This window comes from Lagopus muta, chromosome 5 (assembly GCF_023343835.1).
Source record: "Lagopus muta isolate bLagMut1 chromosome 5, bLagMut1 primary, whole genome shotgun sequence".
NCBI classification, from domain to species: Eukaryota; Metazoa; Chordata; class Aves; order Galliformes; family Phasianidae; genus Lagopus; species Lagopus muta.
In genome coordinates, this window is record NC_064437.1 from 54,099,331 (window position 1) to 54,119,734 (window position 20,404).

Sequence of the window (20,404 nt, forward strand, 5' to 3'; positions counted from 1 at the left end):
TTTTTAACAGTGCAACTGCAGTAATGGTGGTTTTCCTTTTATTTTTTCCCCCAAATGAATTAGTTATGTAATAGAGTGTGTAAATAAGTGTCTGAATTGAAACCAAGATCCCTTTGAAGTATTATTTCTTTATGATTACAGGGGCTATTATAGTCTATACAGTAGTCAGCAGGGAAAATGAAAGGGCTGTGTTTAATTCTGTGTACTGGAGCCTGGTTTAAGTGTGGCTTGCTGCTGGAAAGCGTGCCCTAACTGACAGCCTGTAGGCTGCTCTGTAGCAGCATTGCTTTCAGCCTCTGCAGGAGGAGCACAGAGCACGTGAGCTCAGCCTTCATGATCCAGCATGCCAAGCAGACAGGCGCCTTGGCTTCCCTTTTGGTATTTTTCTTGCTTACGCTGAGTTGAAAAGCTATGTGGCTTAATGTCCTGCTTTGAGTATTTTTGCAGAAGTTAATCAAGTCTACTTCTTCCCCAAATGCTTTGCTCCCAGCATTTCCCACACATTGGTAGCTCTCACCCTGATTCTTTTCCTCCTTCGGTACTTTCTTCCTTCTGCTGACTTCACCTCACCCTCAATGGGGAAGGGTGAGTGACTACCTTGGCAGGGTTATAGATAACCCTATTAATTGCAGGGGAGTTGAACTAGATGACCATTAAGGACCACTTCCAGCTCAACTGATTCTATGATTCACAAGGGCACTGTTGGGCTATGAGGGACAGAAGCTCAGAGCTACATTATCAGGGACCATGCTCAAGGCTGTGGAAGAAGGGAGGAAAAACAGGAAAAAAAATCCTCACAATTGCATTGTTTGAGATTTGCTACATATTAGAGAAATACTACAGTGCAGTATTTCCGACAGCAGTAGTTTGCTCTGCTCCTTGCTGTTAGCTGCTGGCCCAAATCTGCCTCTCCAGGAAGATGGTGAAAAGATGGGCAAGCTGCACAAGTCTCTGGCCTATCGCAAGGCATGGAAAGCAGCTGGAATTAATGGAGAAGAGAGAAGCTAAACAAAGCAAAGGCCGGGCTGTACACATGCTGTATTCTTAGGGTAAACAAATCCTTTAGCAAGCATTGTGTCTTGCTGTTCTCCTTCAAAAGGAGGGGAGAGGAGGAGAAGGAAGTGGAGGTGGTTCAAAGGAATGAGGGCTGTCTCAAAGGGAAGTAAGAGGAATATGCTCATGCTACTGTTTCAGCAAGTTACCTTGCATCTGCTGACTTGCATGCGGGGGTGGCAAGCGCATATGTGTGTTCACCCCTCAGGGCCTGTGAGGAGAAATGCAAATTTAACTTTTTTATCTCAAGTGAATGCAGTTTCTTTTCTTTTTTTTTTAACTTGCATGTGATCATTCCTGAAGATTAGGTCAGTTGGTAGCTGAGCCTTCCCACAGATGAAAGGCAAATTATGGCAGAGCTGATCGTGGGTCCTGGGATACCTCCTCCACTAGTTTAATATGTGATGATACTTCAAAACATAGTATCGTGGTGTTACCTGAACAAAAGAGGATGTAAACATTTAATAGAAAGAAAAGTTCCCAGTTCTTGGCTTCAAAGGGAATATTAAAACATGCCTTCTATGACTCCCTTAAAAATGTCAAAAGGCAATGAAAAAGAACTCATTTAATAGTTTATTTCAAATCTTCTTGTGTTGAAGCCTCTCTGAGTTCAGTGAGTTTTTTTTTTTGTTTTTTTTTTAACAATTCAAGACTTTTTGGTAAAAGGCACAGTGTAAATGGAAGTTGTGTCTGTAGAGGAACTGTACAAGTAGGAAAACCGAACTCCATTGTCCTGCCTATATAGGTATATAGGTCTGACTCTCAGGTAGAAAGGGGCACAGTGCCAAAACAGTCAGCACAGTGTCAGCAATTGCAGTACTATAACATCTCTCTGGTCTTGCTCTCTCAGTACAGCTGAGTCCCTAAAATAGCCAGTTTGCTGCAGGGACTGTTTAAAGCAGTGGTAAGAATTTAGTTCAGTGGTAGAGGAGTAGAGAGGGCTGCTCCCCTCATCCCATTCCCACAGTCTCTTGTGCTGCAGAAGCAATAGAGCAGGTGAGTGCATGTGGTCTTTTGGCTGGCAAGTTTTTTGCCCCTTTCCCTGGAAGAAATATGCTCCGTTAGTACAGCAAAATACTATTTTATACATATAGTGTGTGTATGTATATAATGTAATTATATGTATGTAATTCTGTCTGGAGTTTTGTTCCAACCTGTCAACCAAACAAGCAGGACTCTCATCCAATGGTGGATGAGTAATGCAATGAGCTGCACATGGTGCTGTGGTTCACCGTGGATGCTATGCTCCCTTTGAGCCCTCCACTATGCCACCTTGCCTGAAAACTATTCTGCTGATGGTGTCACCTTCCAGGTTTATATTCTCATGGCTGTGACCATTTAGGCTCATTAGAGGTTGCCAGACGCTTCAATAAGAACAAAGGGAGTTCAGTGTCCTACCCAAATTTCAACTTCGTAATTACAGAGTGTCTTTCTGAATGCCTACAATATTGGTGATTCCTCCTGCCTTAGTCTCTCAGTTATTTGGTGTGCTGATGTAGTATTGACCCACTCCTTCCCAGATGCTATTGAATCCTTGTTGCTACAGGAATGTGCTCACTGCTTCTCTTTCCCTCTGAAGTCTGTAAAGTACTCCAGGACCTGTCAGTGTAACAGGCACTGCGGAACTGCATAAGAAGTTACTGGTGTTGATAAAAAGGTGGGTGTGTAGGATGGCTGGGGCTAGCCCTGCCACAGGGGAGACAGGTGGGACTGCAAGAGTCAGAGCTAGAAATGTTCCCAGCTCTTCCTCCCTGAGGTTTCTGATGGTGCTTAAGACAGCAGGGCTCACCAGCAGCCTGAAGGTAAGGTGTGCATCTGCTGTGCTCCCCTTATCCCTCTGGGAGCACCAGCAAGATGGTTGTCTCCAAGGGAGGGGTTCCTCAGCTCAGTGCATTGCTTATCAGCCTCTACCTGGAGGCTGTTGATTCCTTTTTACCTGCTGAGAGTAGTAATCCTGCTGGCAGGAATATTCCCAGCAAATCCATGAACTGCACACCAATACTGATAGGCCTGCCAGGCAGACTGGGGAACTGCTTCCAACATCCATCTGTCTTAGGAAGCCAAGAAGAGCATTTCGTGGCCCTCTGGGGTTGGCCCATTCCCTTCCACCCCTTTTGCCCATTTGTGGAGTCGGCTATAGAGGGGGAAGCCCTTGTTCTCCCGGTAGATGTAGACACCCGTGATGGCGTTCCATTGGGGGCTTGGCTGCACGCCCTCCACTGGGAACTCCTGCACCAGCTCCTTCTCCTCCTTATCAAGTGCCACAAATCCAAAGAATTGCTTCACATTCTTTGCTGCCAGGATCCTGGAGTGGACTTCAGCTGTGCGGCGGAAAAGCTTGTCCTCGTTGGAGCGGTACTGGGCCCAATAGGCCTCCTGCCGGTAGCTCAGCGGTGAGCAGCAGTGCTTCAGGCACTTGGTGAGGAAAACCAGGACGGCGACGATCCCAATGAGCAGCCAGCCAAAGAGCTGAGAGAGAGAGTTTGCGTTAGGGTGTGTCAAAATGATCTTACCCGCTCCGTGCAGCTCTGCTCCCAACTTGCCTACCTGGGATTCATATCTCAGCCTCCGTGTCACCTCATCCCGGAACTTGGTGAGGTTTGCTGGCACGTCTTTGCAGGGGAATCTCGCCAGCACCTCAGCCCCAAACTCAGATGGGAACTTGTCCAGGGTGGATGGCCTGACAAACTCGCTGAGGGCGCAGATGTAAGCCTCCCCACGCAGCAAAGAGATGACTGACCAGGTGACGGGTGCCACAGCTGCCCGGCCCATGATGGAACCGAAGAGGAGGAAGGTGGCGGCAGTGGAGAAGTTCTTGGTGCCACGCTTGTGGCACTCAGCCACTACGTTCCAGGTGTGGTTGTTCAAGATGACACCGATAAGGAATAGTGCCAGGGCTGGGACACCGATGGCAGCCAGCCCATAGATGTAGTTGCGGGCTGGAGAGCAGGGGCAGTGGAAGGCAACAACTGAGAAGAGCTCCTCGCTGCCCACTGTGCCCAGAGCCACCAGGCCATTAAAGATCATCACATCTTTGCTCTTAAAGAACAAGGAGAGGAAGCGGAAGTTTTCAGCGATAAGGGCAGCCATCTTATCCTGGAGATGGAGAATGAGAGGAGGTGCCTACTGCAGTGGGGGGCTTTGTTGGCCCACGTCCCTGCACCAAGGGACGCGATGAGGGAGTGAAATGGCCTTGGGATGACTGAAATGAAAGGGAGCACAACACCTTCACTGCAGTCACTGATAGCTGGTGTCCCAGCCTCTGGAGCTGGCTGCTACCAGGGATACTTCGGAATGGATTGAGGAGGAATTCAGCTTAAGCAATGAAGGAAACCTCAGGCTCCTCAGTTTTTCAATAAACTGTCCAAAAGCATTTCTGTAGCAAAGATTACCAAAGGGACGATCATTTCTACCCTTGTCATTAGCACGTTCATAGTCTTTCGTTTGGCTTTAGTCACATCCCACAGAAGCGATGACCACTGGTGTTGCCGCTGGACACTTATTGATCTCCCAGGCCTGTAATGAAGGAGGACGCTGTGTTACTGGGGAAACTGGACCAGAGCAGTGGGGCATGGATGCGTCCCCAGCCCCGCCAATGACTCACACTCTAGCCCTCCCTCCTTAGACCTGATGAGTTAATATTTAGTAAAAGCCCGAAGTATGCCAGGGAGACAGCAGGAAATGAGTCCCATGGGTGCTGCAAGTTTACCTGGTAGGTTTGGGTACAGGGAGATGCTTCATGGGAGGATCAGGTTGGAGAAACATTAATAGGAAAGCAGCAGCTAGTGGCTGAGGACCTACTGGAGGATGGTGTCCTGCTGCTCTGCATGTGCCTTCCCTTTTACTGCACATAGTGGCAGCTGGCCCCATGCTAATGCAGTCCTGTTTCTCCATCGGGGGTCTCTGCAACTGGGCAAGGGGCTGCTGGTGCCAGCAAGAGGTATTACTTTCTGGGAAAGCAAAGCTTATTGTGATCCAATGTACAAACACTGAATATTGATAGAGCTGGGCCTGAAATTACATAGAAGTTCCTGCTAGCAAGGGATGTGGTAGGATGATTCTCTCCCACAGTTGCCTTGCTGTCCCCTTTGCAAGTGTTGCTTAGCTGATTTCTTTGTTTCCTTTGCATCTGCTCTGCACCCCTGTGTGGTTTAATTTCAGGAAGCTTCAAGTCTGACAAAGCCTGCAAGCCTCGGGGTTTGCTGGAGGCATGAAAGACCTGGACAGCCGACTAACAGTCCCTGGTGGTTTGTGCAGCACTGGCAGCATGCGTATCGTTGTACAGAAGTTCTGGGGGAGACCAGACACCCCAGCACAACTGTCCCAAAATCCAGGGTGAGCTATCCCTGTGCTAGCCCCAGCTACAAGGAAAAGGCTATGGGGGTGTTTGTGCAGGTGAGAGAAAGACGCCATAGTTCATCCTCCTCTAACAGAAGCACCCAGTGCCTTTAATACCTTTCTGCATCTTCCCAGGTTTCCATATACAAAACTCCCTCCTTAAAGCCAAAACCCGCAGCCACGTGACAGCAGCTCCGGCCTGCAGTTCTGGCTGCTGTGCTTTGTGATGCAAGCAAGAACATTAAAGCTCCAAACTTGCCCTGGTGCATGGTGTTCAAATCCCTTTTATTAGAGCAAGCTGATAAGCAAGGCTTTGCAACCTCTCTTCAAGATCCTAGTACCAGGCAAAGCAAAAAGAAGAGGAGCTGGCAAGGAGCATGCCGTGTTGGCCAAGGGGTTACCCTCGCTCTGCTGCTGGGTTATGATGGGAGAGATGGGTGGGTAGGATGGGAGGGGAAAAGATGCTTTCAGCAAAAGATTTTTTTAGTAGGCAGCGTTAGTCTTTTCCTGAGACATCTCTGAAAGCAAGTGAAAAAACGCCATCACTTACTTGGAAAGCCGTTGAAGTCCTTCTGGAACTTTGTCTAGCTGGTTTCCTCAGGCTCCAGGAGTGGGGCTCTCCCAGCAGCAAGGGGGTGAGCAGCAGGGAGGGTCCAGCTGAGGCCAGGAGGGTGGGCGAAGCAAAAGTGGGTAAAGCAGTATTCAAGTTCGGCAGCTTCCTTTGCAGTGTGCCCTGGGCTGTCAGCTTTTGGGAGGAGGGAGGGAGGGAGGAGGCTGTTCTTGGGGCCTGCGCCTGGGTGGGGCGATGAGCAGGCGCGTGGCTTCTGCTGGGTGCAGGACTGAGGTTGTGCCTTTAAAAAAAAAAAAAAAAAAAAGAAAAAAAAAAAAAGAAAGGAAGGAAAAGCCGAGAATGAGTCAGTGGAAAAAGCACGTTGGTATGTTTCAGATCTGCGATGCAGCTGTGCAGAGGCTGGCCGTGGGGAGGACAAGGTTTGCCTGCAGGACAGGAGCAATGGATGCCTGGATGGAATGTGAGGGGGAAATTCTGGAGCCCCTAGTCTGGTCTGGATGTGACCCCCATGCTCCCTAGAGGATGCTGGTGGGACCAAGGCTGGAACCCATGGGAATGAGGATGGGACCCCAGCTGAGCAGGTTGGGGCAGTGTGGGAGAAGCCCTTTCCTTGTCTCAGGTGAAGGGGAAGGGGTGGAAACTGCTGTTTTTGTGACTGAGAGCTGGCTGAGCCTGTGGGGATAATGCCAGTCTGGCTGGGTTTTCGAGAGGAGCAGGAACCCATCACCACAAACTCTGTCAGGTTTTGCTTCTTGCCTCTGAGATGGACCCACTCTTGTGGATCGAGCAGAGGGGTGTAATGGCTGCTATGCAGTGCTGTGGTTTGCGTGGGGCAAGCCGTGTGTTTGGGGCTGAGTGCAGCCCATGAGCTGGAGATTGCAGCCATGTTCCTGTCTGTCTCTGCCTTTTTGCTTTCTACTTCCTCTGTAGACTGATGCCTTGCTTTCTCCTCTCTGCTGCTTGTCCCTTGGCTCCAGTTCCAGCCTGTCACAGAGACCAGAGGCTCTGTCCCTTTTCCCCAGGCTCTTTGGCACTGTGTCCCCAGGGTTAAGCTCAGTGCTCTCATGATAATCTCTTCAGCACAGGCAAACCTTCAAGTAACACTCACGTTCTCCTCTGCCCAGAGCAAACCAGTGCTAAGCCAATGACTGTGGTCCAGCTGAAATCTTTGTCCTGAGTACTCCTCATCCTTCAGCCTGGTAAGGCTCTAGCCTTACCCCATCCCTTTGTGCTGGCCCTGGCTTTTGCAGCAGTGCAGTGCCGGAGTGCACTGCATGCATGGCAGTACCGCAACTCCAAGAGCCCACTGCCAAACATGCTCCATGCCAGGACCGCAGCCTGTGGGAGCCACTCTGCATCCCCCAGTGAGGGGTCTACTCCCACCAGTGATGAGATATGTCCCCAAAATCCAGAAAAGCTGCTGGGACAAAGTGTCAGCACAGGAAGATCACCATTCCTGCTCTGCAGGGACTGCCAAAGTTGCTACATGGGACAGAGCTTTGATCTCAAAATCTAAACTGAAACTCCAAAAGCTTTTCTTTGCAAATGCACGTAGGTTCCTTGGTATGTGGATGGAGCCGGCTGGCCCCGCATGCTGATCACAGCTGTAGTGGGACTTGGGGTACAGCTTTCTTGGTGAGCTATGAACAGTGCTGAGCTGCAAGTAATGGGAGTGGAAACCGCCTTTATCTTTTAATCTCCTTTGCTTGTAAATCAGGTTTTGTGTCTATTAATTTCTGGGCAGGTGCTTTAATTACAGTTTGGGGTGTGAAGATTAATGATAAATCTGTGTCATGCTCCTTTCTCCCGGGAGTCAGCCACACTCAGTCTTTGACCATGGGCTGGTTCATGCTACAGAGCAGACCGAAGAATTCCATTTTCGTTTTGTCCTTTGTTCTTCTCTCCCCACAGCCTCTGTGGAGTTAGACACCGGTAATTAAGGTTTATGTTCAGAACAGTCACCTCAGTTACCAGTGAGCCATAATGGGTGAGTTTAAACAAGAATGCGGTAGGAGAAATTTCAAGGGGATGAGCATTTAGAAAGGGACGCAGCACGGGTAAAATTGTGTTTCTAAAAGCTTTTTTTCTCCTGTGTGCTGCTAGTGCAATGAGAGCAAGGAGTGAATGGAGAGATTTCCATTGCTGCCTCAAGGCCCTGGGTTCCGTCATCCCTGGGCTGTATGGAAATCAGTGCCTGCCTGCTGTTGCAAAAGGTTGGTGCTGCACCCTGCAGCCATGTGGCTGACCCAACTGTTCCTCCATGGGCTGTGGCTGGCCCAGTGCCAGTCCCACATGTTGCCCCAGCTCCTTGTCCCTGTACTGAAATAAAGAAACCCCGATGATTTTATAAACAGCCTTTATGACTTGTGCATTGAGCCTGAACAGTAAGCCTGAGGTATTTATTTGGAGCTGGCTTCTCAAACAAACACCTGGGCTGATGTATAATGTTCGTCTTCATGCTGGAGAGGAATCCAGGTGAAGCTGCAAGAATGGGACATCCTGCGGAAAGTTCTTGGCAGGAGGGTCAGCTTGGCCTCCACCTCTCCTGGTCCAGGCACCCCGTTTCAGGAGTTTCCCCTTGAGCCGTACTCATGACACCACTGCTTCCCTCGCAATGTAGGATACCCCTTTTCAGGTTTATCTTTGCATTGCCTTTATTTTAAATCTTCTCATGGCCTGGAAACTGTATGTGTGTGTAGGGGTCAGTGCACGGGGGGGCTGATGGGGAGACAAGCAGCCCAGCTTGATTCTTTACTGGGGATATTGCAATGCTGCCCAAATGCACAGCAATCCTTGGTGTTGCAGGGAGCTCTTCCCGCTCCAGCTCTGTCACAGGCCACGAAGTGCATGTGAAGAAAGAAAGGAAGTTTTGCACATATGCGTCAGCAACTGCTTCCACACAAAGCTGTGGCATGGTGCCACAGGATGCACAACGTGCCCCAGCATCCCCAGGGCTCATCTGTCACATCGAGGCCTTGGCCAGCTGCCTTGTTAAACCCAGAGCTCGTTGTCTGCATTACGCAGGCTGTAGGGCTGCATATGGGGAGCAGATGGGGTCACCTGGGTGCCAGTGCTGCCCTTTGGGTGCTCGTGCACCCTTTGGGTGCTCATCACCCCAGCCAAAAGTGTGGCTCTGCTTCTGCTCACACCACGCTGTAGTAGACTGCAGCCTCCTGCCGGGGAGCAGGGGGCTGCGTATGGGGTTGTGTGGGGGGCTGCCATTCCCCAGCCCAGCCATTGCTGCTGTGGGGTGCAGTTGGGTGAAGGTGCAGCGGGGGCTTGCACCTGTGCCAGCTTTTCAGGGCTGTGTTCATAGTGCCCCAATCGGTGATGCCTAAAAGTTTCTCTGAAGCTTCCCCAGCATCTGTGGGGGCTTTTCTGGGTGGGTGGCAGTGAGTTGCCACCAGGTCTTTGCTCATGCTCTGGAAGAACTGCTGGATGCAGACCTTGGCAAAGCTCTTGGCATGCTCTGCACAGGTCTCATCAAACAGCTTGCGCTCGATGTCAATGTAGTGGGACCAATACCTGCTCTTCAGGAAGACAGTTTGGGTGAAGCAGGGCCGGAGAGATCTGACCAAGAATGCCAGCGTGGTCATCAGCAGCACGAAGCACCAGCCTAGGGCCTGTGGGGATGAGTGGGAATACTAGATCCATCATGAGCAGACCATAATAACCCCTTCTTCCCAAGCTTCATTTCTCTTCTAAAAATAGGAATGATTCCTATCTGTCCTAAGGAATGCAGGGAGAGCAACTTTAAAACAGAATACAAGTGATGAGAGAGTATTGGACCATCCTGACTCTAGCTGTGGCCAGAAGCAAAGGACTTGAGAAGAATTAAGCACAGGACGAGGAGTTATTGGCACTTTTTCATCTGTGGTTACCTGGTGTGGCTAATAAACACAAGCAGCAGAGGCAACTGGTTATCAGCCCATTGCTTACATGAGCTATAACTAGTGCCCAGAGCAGCCACAGGTTAACAGTGGGTTACATGAGGTGGTGGCAGTCATGGAGTAACAACTACATTTACTCCTTCTGAACTTGCCCTAAATGACTCTTGGTATACAGCTCCGCTGTGCATCACCATCCTGGGCTGGTCAGCCTGGACCAAGTAGGATCAGTGGTCAGAACATGGGTCCTTGCTCCAAAGCCCTGCCCCATGGTCACCTTCTGCTGTTCATGGGAATGCTGTCAAGGTGAAACCTGCCACTATTGGGATGGACCAGAGGGGTGCCTGTGGTCAGGGAGCCAACACCTGGACCAGGCTTGGTGGAGAGGAGTCCGAGAGGCTGCTGTGAAGGGTACAACTTGTCCCCCTGCAAAACAGCCCATCTCTCCTCCTGAAGCTTTATTTCAATGAAATCCCCCCTTTAAGACTGAGCTAAGGCTGTCAGCACCTAACCCTAAGCCATCAGAGAGGACATAGCTGTGATGCCTCTTACCTGTGAGATGCAGCGCAAGTACCTGATGGCCACTTCATTGGCGACGAGCTCCTGCCCATCGTAGATCTCCTTGCAGGGGATGCGGGCAAGGACTCGCTTCATCTCTCCCTGGGAGAGGCTATGGTGGCTGGCATTGCCCAGGGCCTCCATGGGCAGTGCGGTGCAGAAAGCACACGTGATGCACTTCCCATCCAGCAGTGTCACTGACACCCAGACAGCTGGGGCAATCATGGCCCGCTGCGCCACGGAGCAGAACATGTAGCGCAGGACAGCTGCATCCTTCCTCCGCTGGCCCTGGGGTCGCCTCCACTCCTCAGTCAGCATGGACACGTTGTTGTTCAGCACGAAGCCCAGCAGGAACAGGATGAGGGGAGGCACTAGGAGGACGCCCAGCCCATAGGCCAGGTTGTAGCGTGGCAGGCAGGGACAGTTGAAATCAAAGGCTGAGTACAGCTGGGCGCTGGCCAGGGCCATGATCCCACAGATGCCGCTCATGAAGGACTCCTGGTTGGACTGGAGGAACTGGAAGACCATCCGAAACTTGTCCATCTTCCTCCTGAAACAATTCCTCCCCTATTGTGGTCCAAGCTGAGTCTTTGGTTTATTTAATTCTTTCAGACCCTTTCTGCAAAGATGGACATCAGCAAGTCTCTATAGAGTTCAGCAATTTACTTACACGCTCTGACAGCCCCAGTATTTAATGCAGAAAATGCAACTTTTTATTTCCTGTTTATTTTGCTGCTTGCAGAACTTCAAGGTTTGTGTCCTTTCACTCTTCCTCGTGTCCCCGGGACCTGGGTTGTTTCTCATTTGCTAAATCTGTCTCCATTCTTCTCTATGTCCTCATTTCTGCAGTCTCCCTGTCACCAGTCCTCCTGGCTGCTGGGCACAGGTGCTGCCTTGGCTGTGCTCTGCCCAGAGCAATCTGTGCCCTGGTAGGAATGGGATTTGCTGGTTGGGCTCTGTGAACCTGCTTGCAAATTCAGCAGGGCAGCTGAGTGCCTCCCACGCTGGACAGGATGCCCCACCTCTGCTCTGCTAACATATGTAGAAAATGGGGCTTCAGATTTTCCTCCTCAAAATCGGCATCAGCCAGAGCTTAGCTTCTACAGAACAAACCAAAAAGAAGTGGATTTTATTGCTGCTCTCATACATCTCGACTCCCATCTCACAAAGCAGCTTCGGAGCACCACATTTCACCTTCAAGCTGCCCAAAAAATACCAGAATATTTGGACTCTAAGTGGCCTTAAACATACTGCTGCAGTGCTGACCACCAGCAAGGCATTCACTCCCTCCAGCCTGTCACCACCTGTGCTACTGACATGAGTGTCAAAGTGGTACCACCACAGAGGTGATCACAAAGCACACTGGTAACACCCAGTGAGTCCTAGCTTTGCCTGCTGCAAAGAGGTTAATTGCATGATCTCATCAAACGGAAAGAGATTTGCCTGCATGAATACAGATGAGGATTACTATATCTCTAGCTAGGAGAGCCAGCTGGCTTCTCTGCTCACCTGGTGCGTGGCTTTCTGAAGGGCAGTTTACATCAAAGCTGCCATGAATCAGCCTTGTAAATGCAGAGAACTATTTTTGATCTCCAGGAAAACTTTCATTAAAGATGAATGAGGAGCCTGAGTCTGTTTGGTGTGCAGCAGCAACAGTTCTCATGGAAGCCAATAGCAACTCAGTAGGGATCAAAACAGGGCTCATATATGTCGATCTTGATCTCTCCTTATTTTTGTGAGAGAGAGTCTGTTTTTGTGAACTTCCAGCAGGAACAAATTTTCTGTGCAGAAACAGCATGACCTCATCTGCTTGTGCTTTGGAAACCAGGCCTGGCAGAGGTGGTGCATGCCCAAATCCATCCCGATCTGGGGTCCTGCACCTGGATGCCCAGTTAGACACCATAACAGGGAGTTGCGTAGGGCTCTGTGTGCCCCAGTCAGTACAGGAGATAGAGAGGAGGGACAGGAAAGTGGTCACGATTCCCATATCATTGGGAACATTGATGGTGGGCTGGGGAAATCTGTCCTTGCAGTCAGCATCACTGTTTCATGGACTCCTGGTGGGTGAAGGGCCCCGAGGACTTCAGACACATCTGCACTCTGGGCGTTAGGACAACCCTGAGAGACAAAGAGCTGCTAAAGCTTGTTGGTCACCCTCTCCCTTCCTGCTGTCGTATGAGAGCACAGTTTCCTAATAAAGCAGGTGGAAAGGGACCTCTGGGCATCACCACTGTAAGACCAGTTGGAATCCAAATATTCCCCCATCTTTTGGCCAGCTTGAAGGAGCAACCTGGTGCTTCAATGCTGCTTTGTGAAATAGGAAGAGAGATGTAGGACATAAACAGCAAGTCAGGTTTTAACTGAGGCAAACTTCTCAGGAACATATCTGGAACACAGACTACTGTGTGCGTAATCTCCAAAATTTCCACATCTGCATAACAGTCACAGTATTTATGCACAGTACTTATAGGTCAATATGCAGTACATTGGTAGTACACACATACTTACGTGCTACCAATGGCTACTAACTCCAGAAGTGGGTAGTTTGCATGAGCATAAATGCCTAATTTGCACTTGCAGGTGTCCAGGTATGAAAATCAAATGCAGAGAAATAGAGAGGAAATTGTGCCTGGCTGCAGTAAGTTTATGTAGATGTGTTGCAGCTAGATCACTGAAAGCTCTGAGCAGCACATTTATTTTTGTTGGTGACTGATCTACAGAACTTCAGCTTGAACTGGTTCCCAATGAGTTTAAACTGATTCAAAATAAGCTTCTCTTAAGTGAGAATATGTCTCCCTCAGACTGGTTTCAGCTAAAAATAAAAAATCCATATCCAACACTCAACAGTCAGGTGCCTAAATCAGCACAACCAACTGGTCAAATTAGGTGATCCTCCTGCTGTGATAAATGTTGGGGTAGTCTCCCCTTGAATGTAGCTGGGTTAAGTCACTTAGAGATTGTGGTCAGCTGGTGACTGATCAATAGGTCAATATGTCAGTAGATATTAGGTCAGTAGTTCAAAGGTCAATGGGCCAAAGGTAACCAGGCCAAAAGTCAATGTGTATTAGGCTAAATGGTCACTAGGTCAAAGATCAATAGCTTAAAGGTCATTCTACCTGAACTGAAGGACTGTTATGACAGATTGAATCCAGAGTTACAAACTAAATGAGCATCATCAGCATTGTATGTCGATGGTCCATTGACGATGGGAATGTTATGTGTGTATCAAAAAGCAAGATACATGATGGTAATTAGGATGTGTAGAAACTGTGGCACCTGAGCATGATGTAAAAGGTATGGATTAAAGGGTGGATCTTGTCGTGAGTCCTGATCAAAAGCTAAAAAAATCATTGGGTCAAAGGTCAGGGGGTGAAGGTCAAAGGCCAAGAGGTCACAAAAAGACTGAGTGCCTGAGCCATACAACTTTTCTGACAAGGACCCCCCTATCAACCAGAGCTACTCTGTGACTAGACTGATCCTCCTGTTTCCTCCCAGCACAGCTAATAAAACTACCCCACACCTCCTTCTTTGCATTTTGTGTTTTGTGGCCACTCTGAGATGGCTTAAAGCCTGAAAGCATGGAAAGTAGCATGCAAAGTAGCATGCAAAGGAGAGCTGCAGACCTCGGGACTGAGTGAGGCTAGGAAAATCGCTGATTTGACTTGTGTGGAGTGGTAAGTCTGCAGCAAAGTTCAGGGTGAGATTTGTGGTCTCATGCCTGGTGATAGTAAACCAGGGCTGAAATTCAAGTGCGATGTTTATTTTGAAGGAAAGCATAGCAATCACACCCTGGAGCTAAAGAGCATGGGAAGAACTCTGTGCTGATCCCAGCGGGCACTGCACACACGGCTTGGGGTGTGCCTGGGGTATTTCTGTGGCATTTCAATATCTGGCAGAGCTGATTTTTTTAAATCAAAGTCAGAAAAGTTCATAATGGCATGAAAAGATGGGGAACAGAGATGAGGGAAGGGAGAACAATGCAGCATGGGTTTTACAGTAAGAATTTTAATGCAACCAAGCAGCACTGCTGGACAGAAATATCAGTCAAACCCATATCATGATAAACATCTAAAACAGAGGCTAGAAAGAGTGGATGAGAAAGTAATCGGCATTAGAGGCTCAGAGCTTACATTCAAATGGTGCTGAAACTAAGGATGGTTATGCCCAGAGATGTAAGGATGATCCTTTGGGTAGATTGGTTTGTGCTAAAATCTACAAGAAGTGTGTAAAAACCAGGTGTGTCCTGTCCATGGCATGATGCTGGTGCATGCAAAGCCTTCTGAACACCAACCAGCCCAGCCAGAAGGGCTTTGTCACAGCTACAAACTCTTCAAGATAACAAAAGCACAATTCAGAGCCCTTGGATGAGTATTGTCGTGAATGCTGACTCCGGTGATTCTGGAACTCTGGGATTTTGGGAGCTGAGTCTTACTAATTCTGTTAGGATGTTCTGCTGGTTGCCCCAGAGCTCAGCCTTTGGACCTGGGGTTCTGGAAGAAGAGGTGAGCACTGTGGCCATCCATCTGCTAGACACACCTGGATTGACTTCAGGACAACCTCCTCTTCACATATGGGTGTGCTGGGTGAATTTAGACCTGGCACTGCAGCTATCTGCCCAGGGTGGAGATCTCTCTTGCTCCAGAGGATGTCTGTGGATCGCCTGCCTTACATCCAAGGGAGGTTTCTCATAGTACCACATTTTCAGAAGTTTGTTCACCTGACTGTGGTCTGTGATGCCCCGGAGAAGATCTTCCTCTCTCTCATTCTCTCCAGGCAAGTCAAAGCTGTGCTGTCTGATTTCTTTCCGCATGCTTTCAAAGAAGTGAAGGATGCATTGGTGAGCAAAGAGCCGGCTGTGCTCACAGCAGGTTTCCTCAAAAATCTTCTGCTCGATGTCGATGTAGTTACTCCAGTGACGTGTCTGGAGGAGGGCAGCCTGGTTGAAGCAAGGTGTGAGCCAGCGGGCAAGGAAAACAGCTATGATGAGGATCAACAAAATGCTCCAGCCGAGGGCCTGGGTGATAAGAAATAAGTAGAGGAACAGGATCAACATAAGCATAAGGACAGACACAAGCTGTTTGCTTGTACTGCTGAGAAAGGACTTCATGTAATTGTGCATTGGGTCTCCTGTCTTTATCTGTCCCTTAAACCCAGCTCCTGAAACTGCATTTAGGCTGAGAGTGCTAGGGATGCTGTCACCTCTTCCCAGTGAATACATGACCTTTATCTGTGCATCAGTACTTCAGTAGAATAACTCTTTGCAAGAAGTCTGGAGCATTTGTTTTAAGCATGGGAGCCTCAGATAAAGGGGATTTGATGCTCTTCTGCTGGCATCCACTTATCTCCACTGAGAGCCACCTGCTATCTATACATGCTCTGAAGCCAGGTGTCCCGCTCTCATATTGTTTCTGAACAAACTGCTTTCACCTGTCTCAGCTTTCACTGTCCTTAAAGCAGTAGCTCCTACCTGCCAAGTTAGAAAACTTTGGTTCTAAGCAGGCAGGGCGTTAGTAGGCTCTGATATTCTTCACAACCTGCTTTTTATTAAATGGGTTTAGAATGTGCTGGTTCTTTTAGAAGCAAAATTATGTTAATAAAAAAAAACAAAACCAAGAACTTTCCTTCCTTCTTTTTCTCTTCTGAGGTGACTTTGGAGATTGTCACTGAGGGCAGTGGTGTTTTGGGGTATAAGACAGCAAAGAGCAGCCCTACTCCCAGCCAGACCACAGCAAAGCTGTGCTGAATGAAGAGTGGGTGCCCTGAGCACATCCCTGCCATGGGGCTGAGCTGGCAGCCACTCACCTGGGACCAGCAGTGCAGGTACCTGGACACTGCCCTGCGGGATGTGCTGTTCCTCATCAGCTCATCCTCCTTGCAGGGCACCCTGGTGAGCATCTCCTGTGCCTGTGCCAGGGTGGCATTGGCAAAGCCCACAAACTTCTTGGGGTCTACAGAGCTGCTGAAGGCACAGATCAGGCATTTGCCATCCAGGAGGGTAACCACGATCCAAACAGCTGGGGCAACCATGGCTCGCTGCATGATGGAGCAGCACATGTACCTGAAGCAAAAGAGAGACAGGAGCTCAGCTTCTCTCTGAGAAATCCCATTTCTTCAAAGTCATTCTCACTGTGCTGTGTGTGACCTCTGTTCTGGACAATGGTTTGTCTGTAAAAGGGTGAAACTGGTTTTCCTTGCTATTTTACTGGTATGTCTGCAATAACTGAGCTGAAGGGAAGGAAATCACAATGCTGTTGATAAAGAATGACCACAATGGTAATGGTACTCTTTTTGCACATACAAGCATATCATCTTGCACATTTATGCCCTGGTGGAAAACCCATGCATGCACTGACCATGTCCCAGACTCCACACTCGTGGGGCGAAGTGTGGAAATGAATTTAGAAGAAGTTGACTTACCAGGAGGAAGAGAGATACAGAGAGAAAACAGGATAGAGGAGAAGTGGAAGGGAGGGCTCTGCTCCTGGTGCAAACCCCACCTGATGACAGCCAGGTCCTTCCTCCTGTGTCCCTGTGGCCGCCTCCACTCCTCCATCATCACCAGAGATTGTCTGTTGAGGATGAGGCCGCAGAGGAAGAGGGCGATGGGGGGCACAAACATAACCCCCAAGCCGTATGCCATGTTGTAGCGGGGCAGGCAGGGACAGCTGAAGTCAAGACAGGTATAAATCTTTACACTAGCCAGGGCTAACAGCCCACAGATTCCGTTCATTACAGACTCTGAGTTGGACTGGAAGTACTGGAAGATCATCCGGAAGCGGTCCATTCTGCTCTTTTAGCCAATTCTTCTCCAAGGAAACTGTTTCCCTTCCTTCCCCTCTCTGCTCCCTTGGGGATGAAGAGAACGGAAGAGGATGCACAGCTTTCAAAGCTCCTTCTTTCACCCCGTGCTGTCTTCTAGTATGGCAGTTGGTAGTTTCTGTATGCGATCAGGGGAAAGGAAGCAAGTCCAATTTGCTGGTCTTCGCCACAGCTGCCACTGTTTCTTTTTGGTGAAGCAGTCCCCCAGCCCTGGGAGTACAGGGAGGAGGCAGGAGGAGCACGCTTGGCTTTGAGGCCACCCCATTACCACTCAAACAGATTTCCCTAAATGAAAATTGCCTGAAAGGACCAACCCTGCAGTCCGGTGGCTGCGAGAACTGATGGCTTTCCCAATCTGGAACGGCACCTTGTGGCAAAAGCTTTGTACTGCAAAGACATTTTTGGCATACTCGCATCAATATCTGAGACCTTTGCACTGGGGCAGCTCACATTTCCTATAAATGATGCTGGTGTTGAAGCAGGCGAATGACGAAAGATACCACCTGGTATAAGAGAGGGTGTTATAGTGAGAAAATAGTTGTGTTTGCTTCTAAAGCCTCTGCTGGTGTTGTGCAGCTCTGCCTGCCAGTGACACTGCTTCCAAAAGGCTTTAATGCTTGTTGGGATTCTCATTTAATGGCTCTGTTTATGTGCTGACTGGGGTAGGGAAAATTTTACATGTGTTGTAGAATGATTACTTTAGAGAAATCATTTTGCTTTTCCAGCACTCCTGAGCAAAAATATAGAACAGGCTGAATATTTCCTTACAGCTAAAAAAAAAATTAAAAAAAAAAATATGAAGAGAGTAGCAAGCATCCTCTGTCCTCTGGATGCTGGAAGATGCAAGGGAGTCTTACTTCTTCAGAACAGTCACCTGGTCTGGGTGTTAGAAGTCCATAAAGAATGTCTTGTGGCAATTATTGTGCACAGCTGTGATCTGGGGTCTTGCCAGTAACTCCAAGCTGAAATGAGGGGTCATTGAATCACAGGAGAAAGATGGTATTCCTTTGTTTGTTGTGAAAGGAGTTTTCTAGAATGAGAGAGAAAGAACCCTGGAGATAAGTGAATTGCTAAACATGGGCAAATGTTAAAAATACCTCTCAAAACCAAAAATGTGATTATTTAGCTTTCTCTTGTTTGACATGGGCGCTATCTTCTGAGCTAGACAGCTGCTCTTTTACTGATCACGTTCAGAACTGCTCAGTACACTTTCACACACCATGTGGGACAGACATTTGGTTTTGGCCCAGGTAGCAAAAAATGCTGAATCACGAAGTGATTGAACAGCTGGGGGGAGGGCAGGGCCAACCCGGGGGAGCACAGGTGCAAGCAACAGGTGCAAGCAATGCTCCTGAGCAACTGGAAGGGGTGGAGCCAGGATCCCTTCCCAGACCTCATTTAAGGGCTGACAGTGGAAGGGAGGGGATTTTGCTGGAGATCCCTGTCTACTGGAGGCCTTCCTAAGGTAAGCAATTTTTTTTTTCTTTTGTTTCTACAATTTTTTTTTTCTTTTGTTTCTACATTTGTAGCTGCAGTGTTTGGGCTTGTCTTTGTTTGCTGTGTCTTAGAACTTTGCCACCCTGCTATTATTTCTGTACTTTCCATCGCATTATGGCATTACATCCCAACACCACAGCATCAGAGCACTGGCAAAGGGATGGGGACACCTGTCCCTGTATTTTTGTGGGTGTAAAATAGCATTTATGGTTTCATGGTCTCTTTATGTAAGATGATGGAGAGAGTGTTGTTATGGGCACAAGAAGCCCCTGCTCCATAGGTGAGAGCCCTTTTGGTGCGGCATGACCTTCTTGCTTTGGGGAAAAGGATGATTTCACTGATGAAATTTGTGTTGATTGTTTAAAGTAGGACAAATTTTGTGGGATGGTGTGGTCAGCTTGGTGGCTGCTTTGCAGTCCCTGTGTTGTTCCAGGATAGAGTTGGCACCCAGGAGTAGATATTTCATCCAGTTCCTGGTCTGCTGGAACCAGACCTCGGCCACCATCTCCTATGATGAGGGAGATCCTAGTTTACCTCATTATGAGTTGTTTGCAGTCATTTATAACTTTGATAAAGGAGCCCAAATTGTGACCCTGCTCCTTTCTGTGTTTCTGCTCCATGTGGTGGGGACCATCTGAGTGCTTTTGCTGAGCTGAGCACTTTCCCCAGGTGAAGCAAATAATGAGTAACAACCACTCAATAATTAATGAGATGCCAGCAACAGATGGCTTCGTTTTGTGTTGTTGTTCTTAAGAACTTATTGTGTATTGCTCTCCTGGCCATTAAAGCTTAACTTCTTGGTTTATGTGAAACCTTCTTTCCTGATCTCTGCATTATCCCAACCTTGACCTAATTTGCACTATTTCTGACTCAAAAAGCTTTTTTTTTGAGGACATTTATCTGCTTGGCTTTGAGCTGATGTTGCAGCAAGATCAGTTAAGATGGAGTCTCTTCTCATCTCGAGAGTGAAATAGGGAATACAGTGGAGAGTTAGGGAATCAGATTGATTGCTTAATATCCTGGCTTAGTGATTTTTTGGACTTTTCTGATCTGCTAACACTTGCACATCTTTTAAGGGAGGTGCAGACCTTCATAGCAGATTTAAGGATGCTGACATTTGACTAGCTTGTCTTGTTATTTTTCTCAGACTAGGCTCTGGCCCTGGGGAGTCTACAGTTTGTTATCAGTGGTTTTCAGCCTGTGAACTTTTATTGATGCAGCAGTTTGTCTTCAGTGTGCAGAGATGTTATAGAAACTGCTAAGATGTTCAGAGGGGAATATGGCTTGGGTGAGGAAGCCCAACTTGGTGTGGTGACCCTGGGCTGGGCAGCCCTTGGCGCTGGCACAGTCCTACTCTGGTGTCACTGCTTCATTCTACGCCTTCAGTACTGGAATCATGGTTCCTACACCACCAGTTGTATCTGTATAGTTGTTCATTTACTAAAGACCCATAGGTAAGTTAAGGCTAAAAGCTGGATCTGTTACTGTAGTTTTTTTCCATCTTCTAGGGAAACTCTTGGTGAGTTTGAGAGCTCTCAATGTGTGAACTTTGGCTACTTACATCTAGTGTTTGGGCTGCTTTGCTGTCATCCTTCACCTGGCTGCTCCAATCTTATTTGATTTAACCTGGTTGTGTTTCAGTACTACCAGACAAGCTGTGCTGGATCAGGTTTGAGTTGAA

The 20,404-nt window shown here is 48.4% G+C and overlaps 4 protein-coding genes across 4 annotated transcripts in view; 1 reads left to right on the plus strand and 3 right to left on the minus strand.

Annotated features, from left to right (window-relative positions):
- Positions 1-160: 160 nt before the first annotated feature.
- CALHM2 (calcium homeostasis modulator family member 2) lies at positions 161-6,175 on the minus strand. The gene is made up of 3 exons (XM_048946848.1): positions 5,942-6,175; positions 3,601-4,569; positions 161-3,522 (listed from the first exon to the last, which is right to left on the minus strand). The coding sequence occupies exons 2-3, from the start codon at positions 4,141-4,143 to the stop codon at positions 3,106-3,108; spliced, it is 960 nt and encodes a 319-aa protein (XP_048802805.1). The 5' UTR covers positions 4,144-4,569; positions 5,942-6,175; the 3' UTR covers positions 161-3,105.
- A 2,930-nt stretch (positions 6,176-9,105) lies between these two features.
- On the minus strand, positions 9,106-10,950 carry CALHM1 (calcium homeostasis modulator 1). Its single transcript, XM_048946846.1, has 2 exons — positions 10,402-10,950; positions 9,106-9,585 (listed from the first exon to the last, which is right to left on the minus strand). Exons 1-2 carry the CDS (start codon positions 10,948-10,950, stop codon positions 9,106-9,108), a joined length of 1,029 nt encoding a protein of 342 aa, XP_048802803.1.
- A 2,493-nt stretch (positions 10,951-13,443) lies between these two features.
- On the minus strand, positions 13,444-17,721 carry CALHM3 (calcium homeostasis modulator 3). The gene is made up of 3 exons (XM_048946847.1): positions 16,905-17,721; positions 16,210-16,465; positions 13,444-15,421 (listed from the first exon to the last, which is right to left on the minus strand). Exons 1-3 carry the CDS (start codon positions 17,189-17,191, stop codon positions 14,972-14,974), a joined length of 993 nt encoding a protein of 330 aa, XP_048802804.1. The 5' UTR covers positions 17,192-17,721; the 3' UTR covers positions 13,444-14,971.
- A 924-nt stretch (positions 17,722-18,645) lies between these two features.
- Positions 18,646-20,404, plus strand: part of NEURL1 (neuralized E3 ubiquitin protein ligase 1) — a 147,815-nt gene continuing 146,056 nt past the window's right edge. Inside the window, exon 1 of the mRNA XM_048946839.1 lies at positions 18,646-18,691. The gene's annotated coding sequence lies outside the window, so the exon portion shown is untranslated. The remainder of the gene's footprint in view (positions 18,692-20,404) is intronic.

Bases quoted from the DNA above. Each gene is read 5' to 3' on its own strand.
- CALHM2 (XM_048946848.1), bottom strand. From the start codon at position 4,143: ATGGCTGCCCTTATCGCTGAAAACTTCCGCTTCCTCTCCTTGTTCTTT. The intron at 3,523-3,600 runs GTAGGCAAGTTG...TCTCTCTCTCAG, and splicing joins GGCTGAGATATGAATCCCAG to CTCTTTGGCTGGCTGCTCAT.
- CALHM1 (XM_048946846.1), bottom strand. From the start codon at position 10,950: ATGGACAAGTTTCGGATGGTCTTCCAGTTCCTCCAGTCCAACCAGGAG. The intron at 9,586-10,401 runs GTAAGAGGCATC...TCATCCCCACAG, and splicing joins ACTTGCGCTGCATCTCACAG to GCCCTAGGCTGGTGCTTCGT.
- CALHM3 (XM_048946847.1), bottom strand. From the start codon at position 17,191: ATGGACCGCTTCCGGATGATCTTCCAGTACTTCCAGTCCAACTCAGAG. The intron at 16,466-16,904 runs GTGGGGTTTGCA...CTTTTGCTTCAG, and splicing joins AAGGACCTGGCTGTCATCAG to GTACATGTGCTGCTCCATCA. The intron at 15,422-16,209 runs GTGAGTGGCTGC...CTTATCACCCAG, and splicing joins ACCTGCACTGCTGGTCCCAG to GCCCTCGGCTGGAGCATTTT.